Source organism: Megalops cyprinoides, chromosome 13 (assembly GCF_013368585.1).
Source record: "Megalops cyprinoides isolate fMegCyp1 chromosome 13, fMegCyp1.pri, whole genome shotgun sequence".
In the NCBI taxonomy this organism is placed as follows: Eukaryota; Metazoa; Chordata; class Actinopteri; order Elopiformes; family Megalopidae; genus Megalops; species Megalops cyprinoides.
Window position 1 is genome coordinate 8545264 of NC_050595.1, and position 20120 is coordinate 8565383.

The 20120-nt window shown below is 49.9% G+C and overlaps 1 protein-coding gene across 3 annotated transcripts in view; it reads left to right on the forward strand.

Annotated features, from left to right (window-relative positions):
• Window positions 1–1479: 1479 nt before the first annotated feature.
• LOC118788526 (DENN domain-containing protein 5A) overlaps window positions 1480–20120 on the forward strand; it is a 46362-nt gene continuing 27721 nt past the window's right edge. For all 3 annotated transcript variants that reach the window (XM_036544545.1, XM_036544546.1, XM_036544547.1), the window contains exon 1: window positions 1480–1828. In XM_036544545.1, the coding sequence (XP_036400438.1) occupies window positions 1729–1828 (100 nt within the window). In that variant the 5' untranslated portion in view covers window positions 1480–1728. The remainder of the gene's footprint in view (window positions 1829–20120) is intronic.

Below are 20120 nucleotides of genomic sequence, written 5' to 3' on the forward strand. Positions count from 1 at the left end.
CTTTGCTGAAATTTGACTGCCATTTTCTTACCCATCCTACCTTTTGTTTTAAATGTGTTTCACTCTTTATTAATACTTGTAACTGTCATTTTTATGACATTTAATGACTGTCAGTGTCCCAAATACCTAATATCATATTCTTATACAGTCCAAGTCATACTAATATGAATACTGTGGTTGTCCTTGTTGGATTTACCAGATTTTTACAAACATCAGTCTGGCAGTAGTTTCATTTGATATACCTCCAAATAGTGACTGCAATATTCAAATGTTGTTTGTTTATATATTTTTTGATTTTCCCTCTTCAGATGTGAAATGTAATGAGATAGTCGTCTGTTCTGTTCTGGGTGATCACTTTGTGTGTAATATAATCGTCTCTTGGATAGGTTCAGTGAAATCACAGTATTAAATTGTAAACTTGAAAGCAAAAGGTATTGCAGTATCATCTGTATTTACAAATGCCATTCTTTGGCCTCTTGTTTTCCAACTTCATGAAAATCCATTTTATTATTCAGATATTTATTATGAAAAGGATAATTAAAAACTACTTATGCAATCTGTCTGATTGTCTTTTTAATATGTTTTCTTATTATAGCATCACATACTGTGAAGGAAATATATATGAAATGGCTGAAATAGTTTGTCCGTCAAAAGGGCCGTGTGCATGATATTTGTGCTAGCCACTAGAGGGCATTCTTTTCATACGCTATGTGATGCAAGTACACGCAAGTAAAGTGACCATGCATACAGGGTTATGTCTGTAATTAAAAAAACAATGTACATTTTATCACCACTTGGTTTAAAAAACATTTATTATGTTTCAGATTTAGGGTAGTGTGTGGCACATACATATCAAGTTAAATGGATGGATTGCCACGTTGGTGGAAGTATTTGCGTTCATGTGTGACGTCACCCACCCTCATTTAGAAAAGTTTTTCTGTGATATCAGAACTGTACATTATTGATTAGATGTGTTGGAACAACACCACCTAAACGTCATAGGGGTAAAGTGAGCATGTCTGTAGAGGCTGAAATTATAACCTGCTTTACTGTCTGATAATCTGTATATAAATATACACGTAGCTATCAATCTAATGCGAACAATACTGTATGTTAACAAAGAGCAGTGTAAACAGAATTTCAGCAGCTTTGGCATGTATTGCCACTACATGTGTTTAAACAGGTGCTTTGTGTGCCGTTTTACGCGTTAATTCCAAATAATAAACCTGCCCATTTTATATCTGATCGAAACAATGGAAATCGTACTACTTGTTCAGCGTGCCGGATGATAAGATTAACCTTTGCTTGCCACACATTTTATGGCTGATTCCATATGCGGCTTTCTTGACATTACAGTATAGGGGAGCTGCGTCTCCTTTCGCATTGCACTGACCTAAGGTTTGATTAGTAAACTGCTGCAGCCGAAGAGTTAAGCGCATAACGTAATCCGTTCTGCAGCCCACTGCGCAGGCGCGCTGTCCCTTCTAAACCAGAGCTGTATCACTGCTCGGTTGGCTCGGGGAGGATCTCTGGCAGATGAAAACAGCTGTACGAAAAAGGGCCCAGAATGCAACTCGGTTGCTTCCCTCGACCACTCCGTTCCCTCTGTTCTCTGGTCTTTGCTTTGATTAGTGCAAACATAATGGCAGCGCGGAATGGTTCCCGGACCCCCTAATATGCGCTCGACTGAAACGGCGAGAACGAGGGCACTACCGGACCAGCCTCAAAATGACCACCGGCTCCAGCTCCAACTCCTGCCGATTCGCAGATTATTTCGTTATCTGCGGACTCGACACCGAAACTGGGCTGGAACCCGACGAACTGTCCGGTAAGTGTCGGTGTGTTTACGGAATCGGACCAGTGCGAATTGGATGTCTCATCTGCTTTAACTGAATTATGTACGATTTAGAGAGAGGAAAGACTAGCCACATCTAATTTTCAAACCTCTACAACAGCGAAGCCGCATCAACTTCAAAGGATTGGAAGTTAATTTTCTTTTTAAGGAATGAAGCACATTCTTAACGTGCCTGTGGTAGATGTGTTGCTCTGCTTGTCCTACCTTTATTTAAATTATTTTGTCGTTTATTCCCTGTTTGAGTCTTTTATTGTGGTCGTAGGGATTGAGGCTATCTCTGATGTGAAATGAGAATTTGTCTTGATAACACGAACCCGGAGGAAAACAGGCGAACGTCCGACTTGAAGCTAGCTAGCTGGTGACATTATACGAGCTGACAGAAATGATTAAGGCCACTGTGTGCTTAAGATGTGCTTAAATGCGAACTCGGCGAGAGTAGGCAGCGTTATGGACGCGTTCTGTTTGCATTACAGCGGTCATTCCGAGAATTCCCGAGTCTCATGTCGCGCATCCCTCGGTACAGTATCCCAGACAGTCGCCCGATGCAGCCAAATAGTTGTCACCACTTGGATTTTCACAGCACACACTCCTGGAACTGTGAGCAAGAATGGTTCCACTTACAGAAGGCGAAACAACATGAACACAGTTATTGCAAGGATGAAAAGTGTGGTGTTTAAATTAAATTGAAGCTAGTCCACTATGATGATGGAATCAGTAATGATATTAAGATGACAGCTTCTTTGTGGTAACCCTATGTGGTTGACTGTTTCCTCTAGTCAGGACCTCCTTTTCTGAGAATGAACTGTCACACATATACCGAGTCTGTTTGTGCATGATGAACACTTCCTCTTTTAACCTACAATAACAACATAAGATCGTAAGATCACTGTCATTAATTTCAACATATTAGTCAACATGGAATGCCCCCCCCCCCCCCCCCCCCCCCCCCCCCCAGCCACTCTCAAAGAGGGTCTGACAGCTTTAGCACAGATTAACTTCCATGTAACGTAGGTTTCATTTGATGTACTGAGTCAAAAGATATTCAGATTTTAAAGATGTAGCAGGCTCCCTATGTTGATAACAGCGTTATTAGACATGTGACTGATGTGCACCGGATGTCAAGTGAGTTGACATGCAAAGTTATTCGACTGTTTACAAAGGCTTTGTTTTACATGAATCCTCTCAGAAGTCATTGCGGTTTTAATTTTAATTTAGCATATCTGAATGGAGTAAGTTAATAAGGAGCTATTTCCAGTTAGAAGGGGTGTTTTTTTTTTTTTATTGTTGTTTGTTTCTCATGAAGCATCTGAACCCAGTAGACCGAGCTGGTGGGTAAAACAAATCTCTGCGAGAATGGCCGACAACCCAGACATTTGTGTGTGGGGATTGTGGGGCGCTTGTTTGAGTCTGTGCTGGTTCCTCCCGGCTTGGAGGCAGTTAATAATACATTGTTCAGCGAAGGCTCAAGGCAGAGTGCGCAGGAAGTACTAGAAACAAAAGCAGGCATTGGGGGCCGGCCCTCTACCGCAAGGTGCTCCTCGAGGGGGGCAGGAGCACCAAGCGAGGCCCAGCGTGCCTCCTAAGAAAACAGGATGATGTCATTGCAGCCCTCACCCCCCCCACCCCCAACCCCCACACACCAGGGACTCTTCAGAGTGCCTCCTGAGTCCCTTGGTGGGGAGAGGGGAGGGGATGACGGTCAATAGCTAATGCAGTCCTAGCGCTGGGGTGGTGGGTCTGGTGATGAATAGGAGAGCAGGCTTCATTCACGCCGCTGGTAATCTGCGTGCACGGAGTGGCCGCGTTGTGCCGGAGCTGATTACCGGGTCCCCCAAAAAGCCCGGTCGGCAGTGGCCAGCTGGACGGATTCCCTCTGGGGGTGCTGTATGCAAAGCACCAGTCCAGGCTGCCAGTCCAGGCTGAGGTCTGGGCCTACTTTTGGTGCAGGGAGTCATCGCCCGCAAGTAGCTGCAGTGAGCAGACTCACACAGCACGCGGCTCACAGGGGTGTCATATGCCTTTGCTGCTGTTGTTTCATAATTTCACAAGAGCTGTCTTCTGCGAGGCAGCTAGAGCCACGACTCGGAGAGGACTCACTGACTGTTTGTCAATAGAACAACGCTCGAATGCATTTTTCACATATTGGCCTTTACAACCTGTTACAGAACATGTTGGGGTTTTTTTTGTTCATTTGTATTGCTCACGCCTCCACTGTGGGCTGGAAAGCCCTTTTTTTTTCCTCCCCCTTAGCGTTTTGTCAGGTAAATGAATGGTAGTGCTGACAGATAATCTATACTGAAGGCAACTCCAGACAGAGCCAGAACAGAGGGTCAACTATTAGTAAAGTGTAAAACAGGGAGGTTTGAATGTGATGCAAAGCACGCTACTGCAAACCATAAAAAAGCACAGATCCCCAAGGAAAGAGATCATCTAGCAAAAGTGTAATGGGATTTTTATAATACGCCATATCATACTCCATGAAAAGGCTTTCAATTTCAGATACTACACTGGAGACCCTATCGTTAATATTGTCAGCAAAATGTAAATTGTTGTGTTTGTATTCCTAACTACAGCACCACTGTTTCGTCAGGGGAGTTTCCATGAATGTTCTGTGTGTGTGTGTGTGTGTGTGTGTGTGTGTGTGTGTGTGAGCATGAGCGTGAGTGTGTCTGTGAGCGTGTGCATGCGTCTGTGTGTGTGTGTGTGTGTGTGTGTGTCTGTGTGTGTGTGTGTGTGTGTGTGTGTGAGCATGAGCGTGAGTGTGTCTGTGAGCGTGTGCATGTGTCTGTGTGTGTGTGTGTGTGTGTGTGTGTGTGTGTGTGTGTGAGCATGAGCGTGAGTGTGTCTGTGAGCGTGTGCATGTGTCTGTGTGTGTGTGTGTGTGTGTGTGTGTGTGTGTGTGTGTGAGAGCATGAGCGTGAGTGTGTCTGTGTGTGTGTGTGTGTGTGTGTGTGTGTGTGTGTGTGTGTGTGTGTGTGTGTGTGTGTGTGCGCGTGTGTCTGTGTGTGTGTGTGTGTGTGTGTGTGTGCGTGTGTCTGTGTGTGTGTGTGTGTGCATGTGTCTGTGAGCGTGTGTGTGTGTGTGTGTGTGTGTGTGTGTGTGTGTGTGTGTGTGTGTGAGTGTGTCTGTGTGTGTGTGTATCAGCCCAAGGCACAGATGTGACTCGCAGCCTTGCCACCCCATGAGATATCATTATAAACCTACACTGAGATGTATTCCTCTCAGCCATCTATTTGCCTACCATGTCGGAAATGGTTTAACAAATAAAACAAATAGCAAAATAATTTCCCCCATGTCATAAAGCTGTAACTGCTTCCAGGAAAATACTCTGATTTTATGAACAGTCAGACAAGTAAAAAACAGCCATATTACAGTTCTCAAACCCAAGAATTCTCAAGCAGGCTCTTGGACTAATTAACGGCAGCCAACTGGTCATAGTGCATCTCCCTCATTAAAGAGCTCTTAATTGTACCCTTCTCCCTAAGCTACTTCTCCGCCTCTAGTTTGTCTGTATGACAGGTTATGTGAAGATGTTTATAACATGACACCAAAGCGAGAGGTTGTTTCTATGCAACATAATTAAATGCACCCGATGATGAGTTACTAAGTGTGTGAAGGCCCCGCTTGGTTGTCGATATGTTTTGGTCAGTAGAAGCGTTGCTTCTTGCTTCCTAGCATCAGATCTGCTGCTCCCGGTGCTAAAGAAGATCCGTCATTGTAAGGGTTCAGCAGCGTCACCTGTTATGGAGTTGGCATTTAGCGAGGGCCGCCCACAGGCTGGTGCGTATGCGGGGATTAACAGAAAAATGCAACGCTGCAGAATCCTCGACTCGTTTAACTGCTCGGTTATGCATCCCTCCTCCCGGTGCGGCAGGCGGCTGTTTCGCGGCGCTACAAAGGGGCGGCGCGTTCCTTTTCAAGCCTCTCCTGGCGGACGCGCGCGCCACCTTCATCTCCGCAAACAAAAGCTACCTGCGTCTAGACAGTCAGGTGGCGTGCGGGAGGCCCGCTGGGACAAGCTGCAGTCGGTTCTGCGGTGGGCATTGTCTCTTACATGCGAGCTGCGAAAGGGGGGGGGGGGGTGATTCAGGGTGACTCTCGTTGTCGTGTAGCCCCCGAATTAAGCTGGCCCGCTGCGAAGGCTCCCTGACAGAGCGTACCTCCATCTCACGGCCCCCCTCCTGCCATGTGGTGGCTCAGCCTGGCGGGGGGAAAGCTCAGTGGGCGATATTTGGCGATCGAGCGCCGGCACGGGAAGGGGAGCGCGGTTTCAGCGCCATTCCGCACATAGTTCCGGAGGGCGTGGACTTCATGCCGGGACTTGTCGCGCATTTTTCGGTAATGGCAGCGTGCCGTCGGCTTACAGTTAAACCCAGCGCTCCCGGGACGACTGTAAAACGCTCAATCAGCCGTCTCGAGTGTTCTGGACAGAATAACAGCGTTTTAGTGGGATTCTGCCCCGTTTTGGGCCGAGAGCAGTGAGTGAATGCTGAAGAGAGAAAGGGCCTGACTGAGACCCCCCTGAGGCCCACGCTGGCATACTGGTGCATTGTGGAGAGGGGGGGAGATAAATCTCCAGCTCTCCCCCTGCGAATGCCTCTGGAAGCTCGCCCCCAGGCAACGCAGGACCGCGGCCAAATGGCCGTTCTCATGCTGCTGCCGTTGCGGGTTAGCAGTACAACGCCTCCGCAGCGCTGCGTTGGTGTTCCCTTGTCACCAGAGGCAGGCGTCTGTGTGAAAGCCTGTCCCTTGTTGTCGTGGTGTTCCGGAAATGTTTCGAGCACGTTCAGCCAGTATGAATGCTACGGACAAGGCCTCCTTTGCACACCGCTGGCCACCTCATAAGGAGGCCTTGGGCATGTTAACACTCAGTCAGCTGAGCAAACTGTCACAAATCCTTCCGTATTGACGGCTTTCTCTAGAAGGCCCTCAGTTGACACTGAAGCCGAGCTCTCATGTGCTGATGGCGGTGAGAGTTGGGTAACGGAGAGTTGCAGTGTCTAAGCCCAGAGGCTTGTCCATGCTTCCCCGAGGATCTCCCTGAAACCCCTGGGTTAATCACAGAGGGCTCTGAGACTTCAGCGGACTTAGAGAGGTTTAGCGTTTATTCTTGGCTCTTCTCTCTTGCATGCAGGCCTGGCAGCAGCGGCGGCAGCCTCTGGCGTTGCCATACTGTCCCCAACATGGGTCCCAGTCTTAAGGCTTATGATATGTGGCCATATGACCTCATTTCCTGTCTCCCATTGACCAACTGCTGGTTTCGGCTCTCACTCTCTCTCTCAGTCCACAGTGGCGTCTGGCGTGCTCATTAGGGCACGGGGATGCATGTCTCCAGCCTATGGCTCCTTACGATAAGGCTCCAGGGGAGAAAGGAGCCCTCGGGGGTGGTGATTGGCAGTACTTGAAGTGGGATGGTGTGTCATGCACCTCCTGCTGTGGGCTGGCTGACTGAGTGGCTTCTCTGAGTGCTATTTTGTGATGTCACTTCCTCCTCCTCTCCTGATTGGGCCTGTGGGAATGACATTATTCAGAGCACTAAGGAGCCCAGAGCAAACAATCACCCTTTCAGGCACCACTTTCAAATGACTAGAACTGAGAGGACTATGACTGGCTGAAGCTAGTCTGTGCAAAACCTATACAGCGGACCAGTCTCGCTCAGCTGAGCTTCACATTGAGTAGATACAGTCTGATCTATGGAACTGATGCACTTTGTCTTGATTTTGACCTTTGGAACTGGTGCACTTTCAGTCTCGGTTTTGACCTATAGAACTGGTGCACTTTCGATCTCGATTTTGACCTGTGGACCTGATGCACTTTGCAGCAGATTTTCTCGTCTGTTGTAATGTTGTGTCATCTGTAATGGAGAGAGGGGCTTGCCCATGCAGCGAGCGGTGAGTTCCGCCGTGAGAGATCGAGAGTGTTGCGATCTTCAGGAAACTCCAGATTTCGCAGGCTGGCTGCGGTCGCGGCTTCTTGACTCATCAGGGTGAGAGTGTGGCACGAGCGAGTGCTGTGCTCTGGCACTCAGAGTGACATCACCTGGCGCGGCTACCGTGGTTCCACATGGTTATCGTGCTGTTGCTAAGGAGGGCTGGGCTAGGCAACACCCACCCCCCCCAGGCGAGGCTTGCAGGCCCAGGGCTGATGGATGGTCTCTCTCTCCACTAAGCTGGCCGCCGTTCATCCAGCCTCTGCCCTGTGTCCCAGAGCCACTCCCCCTCACGCAACCCTGCTAGTGCCTCTCCCAAAAAACCCCCTCCCACCCTCCTCCTCTGAGAAGGCAAAAAGTCACACGTTGAGCAACTGCGGGTTTGGCCCTCCATGGCCGCCACTGTCAGTTCTGGGGGCACGGCTTGAGGTTTTCCAGGCGAGATGAGTTGCAGAGTGTCAGTTATAATGTGTATTGGCAGGGTACGCGCCACGCTGTGAGATCCTTTCAGGGGCAGACCGTGGCAGCACTCTCCACCCCGTAGCAGTTTATATCAGAGACTGCTCCGGTTTACCTTGCCCTCTCCTCCTCAGCTCTGCAGAGACTGCTCTTACTTAACCAGCAGTCATTGCAGTTGACCTCAGGGTCTGTTATGCTGTGTCAGCAGGATGGCGCTTTCACAGGAAGCTGAGAGACTGTGGTTTCAGTTCTCTTATTCAGCCGAAAGTGGAGCTGCCCTCCGGTCTTGCAGTGAGGCCCAGCAAAACCCACAATGTTCTCTCAATGTCAACAATAGCGCTGCATCAACGTTGCTGCATTAGACTGACATTGGCATGAATGCTACGTGCTCGGAAGTCCAGCACAAAGGTGCCTGAAGAGGCAAAGGTGGACGTGCAGAGCCCCCTTTTGGAAGTGCTCTTCCTCTGTGAATGACCAATTATATCTCTGTCTCCCCTCATTAGTCCTGTCCCTGATTATGGGGACGGAGCGGAGAGGAGAAATGCCTCTTCCTTTCTTCCTCAGCTGTTGCCTGAAGCCCTTCTCTGGAGTGCAGTGCATTTCCTTTTGTTCCCCCCGACAAAGAGCCAAGATGGCTGTCATCCCCCCCCCCCCCTTCCCAGGGTTCTTAATTCATTTTGGGCTCAGAGCTGCCTAAGCCTGTTTGTTATATTAAATGTTAGTGGCCGCCTCACCCCAAGGATGTAAAGTAAAGTAATAAAGTGAATCCAGTCTAATCCTGTTTGATAGATCTCAGTGAATGTTTACAGAGTCGCCTGCTAAACTGATCTGGTTCATAAGCTCCTATCAGTGGGGGAGTCATGTTCCCACCGTTATGAAAATATTATGTTAAGTATGAGGCAAAAATATCTAAAGGCAGTTTTGATTATATGGTGCACTCTTTTTGCAAGAACTACTTTTATAAGAATTACAATATGAGAACATCTTCTTACAGTCCACTTCTAAGAATAAAGCATTTAAGCAATATTCATTTGGAACTCACTCGCAACATATAATACAGTGTTCAGTCAAGAATTTTTAGAATTTGCCTGCAGTGAATATTGCATCTTGCACTAATTAATGAAGCACCTAGCCCAAATCCTTGGATGCTTATCAACATGGAAGGGAAAAGGCAGTTGCTTTTTACAGATCAAAACCTCTGCCTTCTTGATTCTTGTATGGATAAAAATACTCTACATTCAGCTACGTTTCATTCCATGTTCAAAGGATTCAGCTGAGGATATTTTTCCGTTAAATTAAGCATTGTTTACAAGAAATGATAGTTTTATCCTTTCATTTTTTTTACTGGTTATTTATTAACCAACTGCTTGTAAGAATCAAATTATGATAAGATGTGGTTCTTATAAGTGGAGTGCACCGTATGTGAATGTGTTATACTGTATGTTAGAAATGCATGAGGATTGCAATATATAATATGTTACAATTATTATTATTCCTGTCGTTATGTTTTCAGATAATGGCCACTATCTACTATTATGTATGGTTGGCTTCATTTCCATCACTGGTGCAGTGGCTGTTGCAGTGATTTGGCCAGAATGTGGCAAACTTTGGGACAAAACCCTCCTTTATCCGCAGTGGCTTGGTGCAGGAAGATGGCCTAATTAGCATATGCATGAGAGGCCCTCCTGACAGGGCGCCGCGATTGGCTGGCTCCCAGCCCATGTGCACCAGCAGACCCCTCAGTAAACAGGGCAGCAGCTGGAGCTCAGGCGCCCTGCAGACCCCGCCATTCAAATGCTAACCTGGCAGGACTTTCCAAGTCTCCCTCTGTGACATCACTTTCAGCAAAACGCACGCCTGTTCCTCTCTCTCTCTCTCTCGCTCTCTTCCCCTCATTTACCACCTGTAAATAATTCGTGCACATGACGAAGTATGTTAAGTCCCCAGGATGTGGTTTCCTGCAGGCATCCGTAGCACTCGGTCTGTTAGAGCGTTGTTCTGTCATCCCTTTTCCCCTAAAGCATCGCTTAATGACTGTCTTTAACTGGGAGGTGTGCTGTGTGGGTTTTACTGATCGTAAGAAATTATTGCTGCACTGAGCAAATTTAAACAACGGACGACCGTGAAAGGATGTCGCACAGCAGGATTTGTCATTTAGATTCGAAACATGCAGAATTAACACGGCCAGGTAATTATGACAAGGAATGTGGGTGCTGATTTCAGACTTTCCCCCAGTAGCTGATTGAGCTAATGGTGACAAAAAAATATGTTTCTCTTTTGCTTTTTGTCTGTGTCTGCCTGTCTGCAATTAATGAAGATATTTTTTCATGCTGTCTGCCGTTTCATTTGGATATCTTGTGCGGATGTGTAGAAATTGATTTTCACGCATATAACGTCACCCACCGCATGATTTGAAATTCTATCCCTCAGTTTATGGTTTGTCCTCGTTTGCCACCGAGGAGGCAGATATAATTGCGGCGTGCTGTCATTTTCGGCAAATCCCTACCTCCGCTTGCGCTTTTTAAACTCGTCTCGTGGCCTGCCGAAACCTCAGGCTTCGGGTCCGTAATCCATTTTTAATGATGCGTTTTAGCTTCCGGCTCCTGGGGGGAACTCTGCAAACGGACGGCCGGGTTCTGCTCAGTAACGAGGGAGTCAGCACGTCGAGGTGCCTTCCCTCTCGCTCATGTCCTCAGACAGGTGGATGCGCTGTGGGGTTTGGGCGTACAAGCGCCTGAAGCCTGAGCAGTCTGGGAGGGGTTGCTGCTGTATCTGTGAGAGGGTGTTACTGACAGCTGATTTCCGGCGCGTTTCTGCCCGCCGATGGCCTCCACGCTCCAGTGCCCTCGCTTCATTACCAGAGCAGGACGGCTCAATATGAGGACGACTCAATCTCAAGCAGGGCTTGGTTTTACATTGGGCTTGGTCGCGAGTGCCATTCAGAACTGGACTGCCAAGGTGCTCTCAGTTTTCTTCTCGGGAGAGGAGATTATCTTGTACCAGTTACACAACCGCTTTATGATTTCTTTCTCAGATGAAGGGGTCTTGGATGTCAGTGCTCTATGGCTATAAGTGTCCCCAGTTGTCAGAGAAACAGCCTGCCGCTTTCAACGCGGGCTCACCAATTGCGGTCGCAAATTAGACTCAGGCTGCATTTGGGTCGAGTGGGATCAGAATGAATTGGCCTTCGTGTCAGTTGCAAATAACTGCCGCCTGCTGAAACCTGCCCTTGCTATGGTCCTGCAGACTCATTAAGCGCTGTTGGAAGTCACATGATCGTGACAGTTCTGGGAATGCCCGCGCCTAACCTGGATAGGGGGCCGGCGGAACAGAGGATTTTAGAGGTGTTCCTCAAGGACGGACTCCTTCTCAGACTGCTGTACTTGACTGGGAAGGAGCACTTGATTGAATCTTTCTGAAAGGTCTGAGAGCGCATTCACGTCAGCCGGTACTCTGTGGGTTTTAAATTAAAACCAGACATCCTTTTGCGAAGTGGTGTTTGGCTCAGCGAAAACAGCATTCCTTCCTTCATTCTCCTTTAAGGAACTCTCCGCTGGCTCATTGCACCCATGTCTCCCCTGGTTACTGTCTCCATATATCTTTTCCCAGAGCACATCTAGCTGGAGTATGTCCCCCTGCAGCCCACTGCTACAGAGAGCAGAGGGGGAGTGTGGCCTGCTGCTGTTGGCCCGTAGCCTTTTCATCCCCTCAGCAGTATGAGCGGAGCCGGTTCTGACACGCCACCCGAGTGAGCGGACTGCTTTGGCGTGCCTGGACCGGCTCCCCCGACTGCGTCTGGGTTTTTCTGTGCAGTAAGTCTGGCTGTACGACAGGTGCACTTCCTCATTCCCTCACGCAGTTTCTGTGGATCTGCAGCGCTGCCGGTCAGGAAGGAGCTCACGCAGCTGGTATTTCGCGTAGCACCGACGCAGTCCCAGTAATTGCCGGCGTTCCGGCCGAAAGGCGTAATTTGCGTGCTTTCTCGCTTCACGGGGAATGTTTCCGCCCTCGGAAGGTGCTTTATTTCTGGAAGCACTTTTTAAGAAGAGCACCCGGAATAAGCGTCGCTGTTTTTGTTCCTTTGGGCTGCGGCGTTTCCGGACAGACTGTTCGGCTGAGTAGGCCGGTGCGGTAGCGCGCAGAAAAAGAGATGACAGGGCGGCCGGCGTGGGGGGGGGTGGTGCTGAGTCACCCTCAGTGAGCGTGCTCAGCGTCTCTCCCCCACGCTCGTGTCCCCTCTGCCGCCAATATGCTTCGGCTGGCATGACGCAGTTTCAGACGGTTTTCTCACCAGCGAGCTGCCGTCCCGTCCGGCAGGGGTGCCGACGCGTTCACGGAGAGGGACCCATGTGGGGAACAGACGGGCCGAGGGGGGAAAGTGGCAGTTTTAGATGTTTGTGACAAATGCAGCCACTCGCAAAGGGACTGCTCACAGCTGCCTCTGCTGCACGGCCCATTCTAGCAGGAGAGCGTCAGAGTCTGCTCTCCCCCTGGGGGCCTGATGGGACAGAGGAGCAGTAGCATTCACTGAGTACACCCCTACAGCTACTCAGGGTCTCTGTGTACACCCCTACAGCTACTCAGGGTGTTTTTTCACTCTGTTACCTCCACAGCTACTCTGGGTATTTGTTCAAGCCATAAACACATTCTGCATTCATTCTGAACTGTAATCACACCTCACTCAAACTGTAAAAATGTCCCGTCTGACTGCGTGTGGGACACGCGAGCCCTCCCGGCTGCGCTGCAGCTCGGTCCAGCACTGTGTATGTGGCGGTTTGCCACTGTTAGAGGGATGCTAACACTGCACTAGACCAGGGAGGAGCTGTGCACCCCCACAGATACACAGGGCTTTTGTTCACTCTCTACACTCACTCTCACTCACTCTCACTCTCTACATCCCCACATCCCCACAGCTCTCTGTATCCCCACAGCTACTCAGGGTGTTTGTGTCACTCTCTCTCTGCGGTGGATCAGATCCTCTTACAGACCTTAGAACTCAGTTCTCTTGCATTCAGCATGGTAGCAGGAGATCAGAATAGGTCGTGGGCTCAAGCTCTTCACACGGTCCCTCCCAGTGCCCTGGAGACACACTGGCAGCGTTCTGCAGGGAGTGTTCTTCACACTTCCGTTTATTTTTTTTTTGCAAGAGGCACAAACTGTGTTTTCAGTGAAGGAAGCTGCAACTTCTCCTTATGAAGCGTACAGAGGCTGTCGCCGTCACACGAGTGTCCACGCCCGCCGCCTGACTCGGGGGGTTTGACGGGCGGGTCACACGGCGCAAGCAGGCGGCAGCGCTGCCACGCCTGTTTTTGGAACGTGTCGCAGATGTCCTTTCAGACCCCGTAACGGCTGCCGCGGGCCCTTTGTGTGGGGGAGCGTCGATGGGACGGGGGCGTCCTTTGTGCTCCGCCGAGGACGTCAGTCATGCAGAAAGAGGGGTGACAGTGACGCTCATTGTGCAGGTCCCCGCAAAGGGTGGGCTGGCGTCTGAAGCCTCGTTTCGGCTGAGGCGGCGCGTGACTCATCCCGCGAAGAACGGCGGTGCGACCAAAAGAAGCTCCCCTACAGTAAAAAGGCGCCAACAAACGAACACGCCCCCCTCAGCCCCCTTACAGAGCTGAATAATGCAGTTAGCGCTGACGCGCTGAAGCCGCGTCGTCCTCTGAAAGTGATTTGTTTCCTGAAGAGCAATTATTCTGGCGTGCTTAGCGAAACAATGAGGCGCACTGTTACCAGTCGGTGCGTGGCTTTGATTCTCAGCAAAGCGGCACTTTCTGCCACGGGGGGCCTTCCCAGGCTGCCTCTGCTGCCTGCCCAGAAGCGCACACACCGCATGCAGTGCTCACAGCCGGTCCGCCAACCACACGCCAGGCCGTCCTCCAGGGACGAATCCGTCCAATCGCTGCCCTCGGAACAGCTGTGACATTAGAGCCGTCTGGTAAACAGCCCGGCCCCTGCACCCACAGCTCCGCCTCTTTTTGAACAGCGCTGTCAACACGTGGAAGCGAAGGCTGATGCATGGATGTTGCATTTCACTGTCTTGGGTTTGTTTGGCTGGGTGGTGGCATTCTTCCATTGTTTATTATTATTAGTTATAGTGTGGCGATTTGTTCAGCCAGGCAGAAGTAGCCCCCTCTGTAGCGTGCCCCCCTCCCACCCTTGAGACGTGTGAGACTGCCTGGGCAGAAACAGCTCGGCTGCCCCTCACTGCAGTGCTCTCCACAGCAAAGGTTTCAGAGAAGGGCAAACGCTGACGCCCCTCCTTGTGTGTCAGCTTTTGCGTTGCGTCGCCTGTGTGCTCTCCCAGGAAGAACACGCGGGGGTTCGTCCACAGACACACACGATCAGAACCGTCACGGCGACGCCGTCTCGGGGGCTCTCGTTCCGTGACGTCCCAACGGGCCCCGAGTAAAAGCGTGTTAAACACACAGGCAGGGGAGCCCAGGAGAAGGAGCGCTGGGCTTTCGGGGATGTAAATTTAATAAACCGAGGCAGCGCAGCATGAGAAGCGCAATCCAGATGCTTGTGTTGATTTATTGCGTTTTTTTTTCCCCCCCAAGGTCCCTACATGTTTCCTTTCTTCTGGAAGAATAAGGCTGATTGTTCCTGGCAGGCTGGAGGAGAGAGACTGTATCAGAGTAACTGTATCAGGGCTGTTGCAGGCTCTCCAGTGTTTGAGGAGAGGGAAGGGCTGCGTGTGTTAACGCTGACCTGGCCGCCGCTCTGGGACTGCGTGCTGCGTGAGAGTGATGAATAAGCGCCGTCCTGGCTCCCCCATGCCAGCGCTATGACATCATCAGCCGGCGCCAGGTGGCACGTGGGCCGGCGGAGGCCCCCGCGGCGGTGCGTGGGCGGCGGTCCCTTGGCGGCGGACGGGACGGGAAGCGGGCGGAAGCGGGGGAGACGCTCGCCGCACCCGCCCACGCGCTCGGTGCCCGTCCGTCACAGGCCCGCGGCCCGCGTCAGTCAGCGGGAGGATCGCTCAGCTCCTGCATCTGTTCTCCCCCCGTCAGCGCAGAGTGAGCCGGCTGTGTGCGTAAAGAGGGCTGGCCCAGTCTCTGCTCTGCCTCCTGTGCCAGGGGGCGCGTGAGCACCTCTCTGTCTGCCTCGCTCTCTCTGTCTTTCTGTCTGTTTCTCTCTGTCGTGCCTAAGCGTAGCTCTGTCACTTTAGTTCAATTCAGCTGCCTTTATTGGCAAGTAATACTCACATTGCTATATTGGACAGGAAGTGGTATTGGCAAAGCATATTTAATAAAAATGAAATGAATAAGCAACAAAGGACATTGAGCTAGATATATATTACTTGTTTCTTAAATGAAGAAATAAGAGGACATTAACTCTGGCAGGCAGTGATTTTTCTCTCCTCTCCCCTTCTCTCTCTTTCTCTCTCTTTATTGGGGATCAGAGCTACCACATGCAGTAGACCAGTCTCTGGGTTTTTTTTCTCATGTTATTCCCTGACTCCACTGTGCTCCTGTCTGCTGCAGCCTCAGAGTGAAGGCTGGAAGAGGGCATCTCAGCGCACAGAGTTAATGGCTCTGAAAGCCTGGCCGAGCAGCATGCCCTTACCTCCACAGTCCCCTCAGATACGTGTGTGTGTGTGTGTGTGTGTGTGTGTGTGTGTGTGTGTGTGTGTGTGTGTGTGCGTGTGTGCGTGTGTGCGTGTGTGCGTGTGTGTGTGCGTGTGTGCGTGTGTGCGTGTGTGCGTGTGTGTGTGCATGTGCACGTATCTTCAGAAGCAGCGCCTTGCTAATAGCCGCATCGATCCGTGTCCTTTCCTGATGTCTGGAGGCGGTTTGCCACAGCGGCGGCTAGGGCAGCGCTGGCAGCCCGCAGCCGATTGGCTCGTGACGCTACGTCTCGTCTCCCCCTCGCGCCCACTCCACTGTGGCGGGGCGGGGCTCGTGGCCGTGACTAATTGTGCGCTCGACAATGACGGAATAATTAATGGGGGTGTTAATTGATCCCCGCTCGAAGCAGCCTCTGTTTGTGTAACAGGCCCCGCTCCGGGTCGCTAGGTGTTATTCCTGAAAATGTGTCCGCTGCACGTTCCTGCCCCCCGGGCACAAAGCCGACAACCGCCGTCGTGTCACCCTGCCCATCTGCAGGGCTGTTGTTTGCGTTTGAGTGGGTCAATATTGAAAGGGGTAGATGGGGGGTTTCACCCATTGCGTGTTAGCAGGAAAAATAGGCTTTGAATGGCTGGAAGGCCCTTGCCAGAAAGCGCTTTGGGTGGAATATGCAGTTGCCTCCTCGCCGTCTTTGAAATCTGTGCTGTGTCACACAAAATGCTCCAGCTTCTCTGGGTTTTTTCTTTCCCCCACGCGTGAAAATTAGCACATTGCAGTTCTCCAATTTGCAGTTGATTGTTGATGTCTGGAAAGGGGAGTGCGCTCCCTGTTTCCAGTGTGATTTTGTTTGCCTTTTTCCTGGCCGTGCGGCGGCACTGGGGTTGCCTTGGTGCTGTTCTCTTGGCCCTGCTTTTGCAGTGTGTGATGGCAAGTGAAAGAGCAGAGGACTGACCCCTGGAGTGGCTTTATTTGGAGTCCCAGCATGCACTGCGCCAGACTGACTCCTTCTCTGTCAGTGAATAAGTCTTATTCAGAGACGGATCCATTTAAGCCCTGCACCTGTCTAGTTTGTATTCTGTTTGTATTATAAACAAGTTACCCTCCTTACGATATTTGTGCCTACTACGTTGAACACTTTACTGATTTGGGTTATCTAAATGTTTTAAATAATATTGAAATATAGCTCCTAGAGAAAAATATGTGAAATATCAGTACATTACCAATAGCTTTTTGCTATCCTGTCATTTCAAACCGGTGCAGAATCTTTTTTTAAACGGTTGCCTAAAATACAGATATAATATCCATTAAAAAGCCGAGTGTTGAACTGTTTTGCTCTGCTAGGTTTTAGTCATTGCGTTTTAATGCCTGGTGAAGCTTTACGGGGGGGAAAAAAGGTCATTCAGAGGAAGCAGGTTTTCAGGCTGGTCAGGATGAAATGACTGTACCTCTGTAGAGGCAATCTGTGTAATTAAAGTGTGTGTGTGCCCCATGATTATCATCATTATTCTGTGTCTGGACAGGCTAGGCCACGACTCTGGTGTTCTCTCTAAGGTGCGGCCTCACCTGGTCTCATTCTGTCTAGACAGATCACAACTGCTCAGCGCCAGGGCTGACGTGATCAACCAGAAACGGAGGATCATGGGAAATGTTGTCTTCACACTCTGTGTGTCTCGCAAGCAGACTCGCAGATCTCACAGTCCATTCATGTTCATTTAGATGAATGAATGAAAATCACATTATTAAATAGATATTTGTGTGTGTGTGTGTGGTGTGCGTATGCAGTGTGTGTGTGTGTGTGTGCGCGTGTGTGTGGTGTGCGTATGCAGTGTGCGTGCGTGTGTGTGTGTGTGTGCGCATGTGTGTGTGTGTGTGCGCATGTGTGTGTGTGGTGTGCGTATGCAGTGTGAGTGTGTGTGTGTGTGTGCGTGTGTGTGGTGTGCGTATGCAGTGTGCGTGCGTGTGTGTGTGTGTGTGTGTGCGCATGTGTGTGTGTGGTGTGCGTATGCAGTGTGAGTGTGCATGTGTGTGTGTGTGCATACGTGTATAATAGAAGGCCATTCGCTCTGTCTTGTTTCTCCTCTGCAGGAATATGCATTCAGTGAATCATCTGTCTGAGATGTGGTAACAGGCTCTGATTTAGTGCAATTTAAGAAGCTCCCAGTGTAATATGATAACATACTTCTGAATGAACACTCTGCAGCAACAGAATCTCAGCATCTTAGTGTGATAAATAAGCAGGCCTTGAGTGTGAGATCTGTGGCTGTTTGCACGTTGGCTGTAGTGTAATTTGACCCTTCCTTTAGCCGGCATTGATTTATGCACCGGAAGAGCAGGCTCCATCTGCATGCTCCATTTCGTCTCTCAGTTCCTTCTCATGCTGTTACATTTTATATGACCTGCAGGAAATGCAGTGAGTGCAACCCAAAATGTCCCCCTGGAACAGCACCCGCTCCCCCCCCCCCAACCAAGCACACACAGCTTTAGTGCATGCGAACACACACACACACACACACACACACACACACACACACGTGTACATGCACACAGGCAAACACACAAAGAGTTGATACATGTACCACCCACATGCATGCAAACATACACAGATGCACCCACATGCAAAAGCTCATAGGGATGATGGACACACACACACACACAGGGTTGGTTGACACATGCACCAGCATGCAGGCAGACACATGCATGGTTGATAGATGCATACACACACTGTGCTCGCAAAGGCTGCGGTGAGATTCAGTGGCTGCGTCAGATCGCCTCGGCCTCACGCTGTTGAAAAGCCAGGGAGTTTGTTGTTTCGTGGTTGACGCTTAGGCGTTTTGACAGCTCTGCGTGTCCCTGCCCCACCCCCTCCGCCATCCTACATCCGATTTGCCCACATGCTGTTCACGGCTCTCACTGAATCTCACATATCTGCATTCCGGAGCCTGGGATTTTCCCATATCGTGGTCTCTCTGGGAGCCCTTAGCACTAATTAGGCCGCTCTGCAACTTGTCCAGATTTGAAATTCACAGCTATGACTTTGCTGCCGGGCTGTAGGTCACCGTGCGAAATGTCCGCCCGGCTTCTCCCTGGTTCGCACGCAGTGATGTCACAGTGGCCTGCTTTACGGACTCCAGTTTCCAGAAGAGTCCTTGCGCTCGGAAGCTTCCTCTCGACAGACACTCCCATGCCTTGGAAAGAAATGTAAAGCATCTGCCAAAGACTCTGAGCTAACAAGCCCTGGCAGCCTCCTCTCATTCCTCCTCACAATGTGCTCGCATGTTTCAAATAAATGACCTTATTTCAGCAATAGGCCCTGCAATGAAATGGGCGACAAATATCTTCATCGCCGAAAAGACTTCAGGCTGTCAGTGCAGAAACTGCCTCAATAAACTGTACATGTTGTTTGCGATAATAGGCCCCCAAAAGCTCCTAGGTTTTGCCCTGGCATGCTGCAGCATGTCAGCAGAACAGGTACTTAAATCAGCCTTGCACATGCAGCTAGTTTCCTGCTGTGTAGTTATGCACCATTGAGGATGTGTAATTGCAATACACTTCGTGTCTATGGCTCCCTCTAGCTTGTTTGGCAGTACTTCTCGTAGTAACACACTGAAAGAAAGCAAAAACCTCTCTTTGTTGCGCTGTATGAAGGAAAACTTCTCGATTCCTATTTCCACCGTGTCGTTAAAAACACACCTACGCCTGTTCACTTCTGGTCACGTTGACTTTCATTCTGGAAAGTTAGCAGAGAGAGAGAAAGAGACCGGTCCTGCCCACAGATGAGGTTGTGTAATGTCATCAGAAAGAACCGTGACCCCACTGAACCTGGGCTTGTGTAAACGCCCTAATGGGAGCCAATACAGTAACCTGTATTGACTCATTTGAGTGCTTGTAGAGGGGAATGTAGAAGGGGAAAAACAGCACGAAGAATGGAACAGTCTCTTCACAATGACGCCACTGTGTTCAGCAGTAGATTTATTAATAACAGCGGTGGCATTTCATTTATTTGCAATACTTTACAGGTGGTGAATGCAGGTAGAGGGTGTCCTGCGATGTGTTATCCTGTAGATCTCACAGTACATTTCCTCCTGCACTTTCTCCGTTCCGCTCACTGTTGCTGTCAAGAGGATTATAGCCATACAGCGTAAGATCAGCCAATAAGGGGAGCTAGCTGCCCAGCCAACCAGGAAGCGGAAAAATGGCCCCATTGTCATCTCAGGGAAAAGCATTTGCATGGAGGCCAACTTGCAGATTGCTTGCATTTTTACATACCGTCCGTGTATGTAATGTGATAGTCACTGAAGCGATTTAG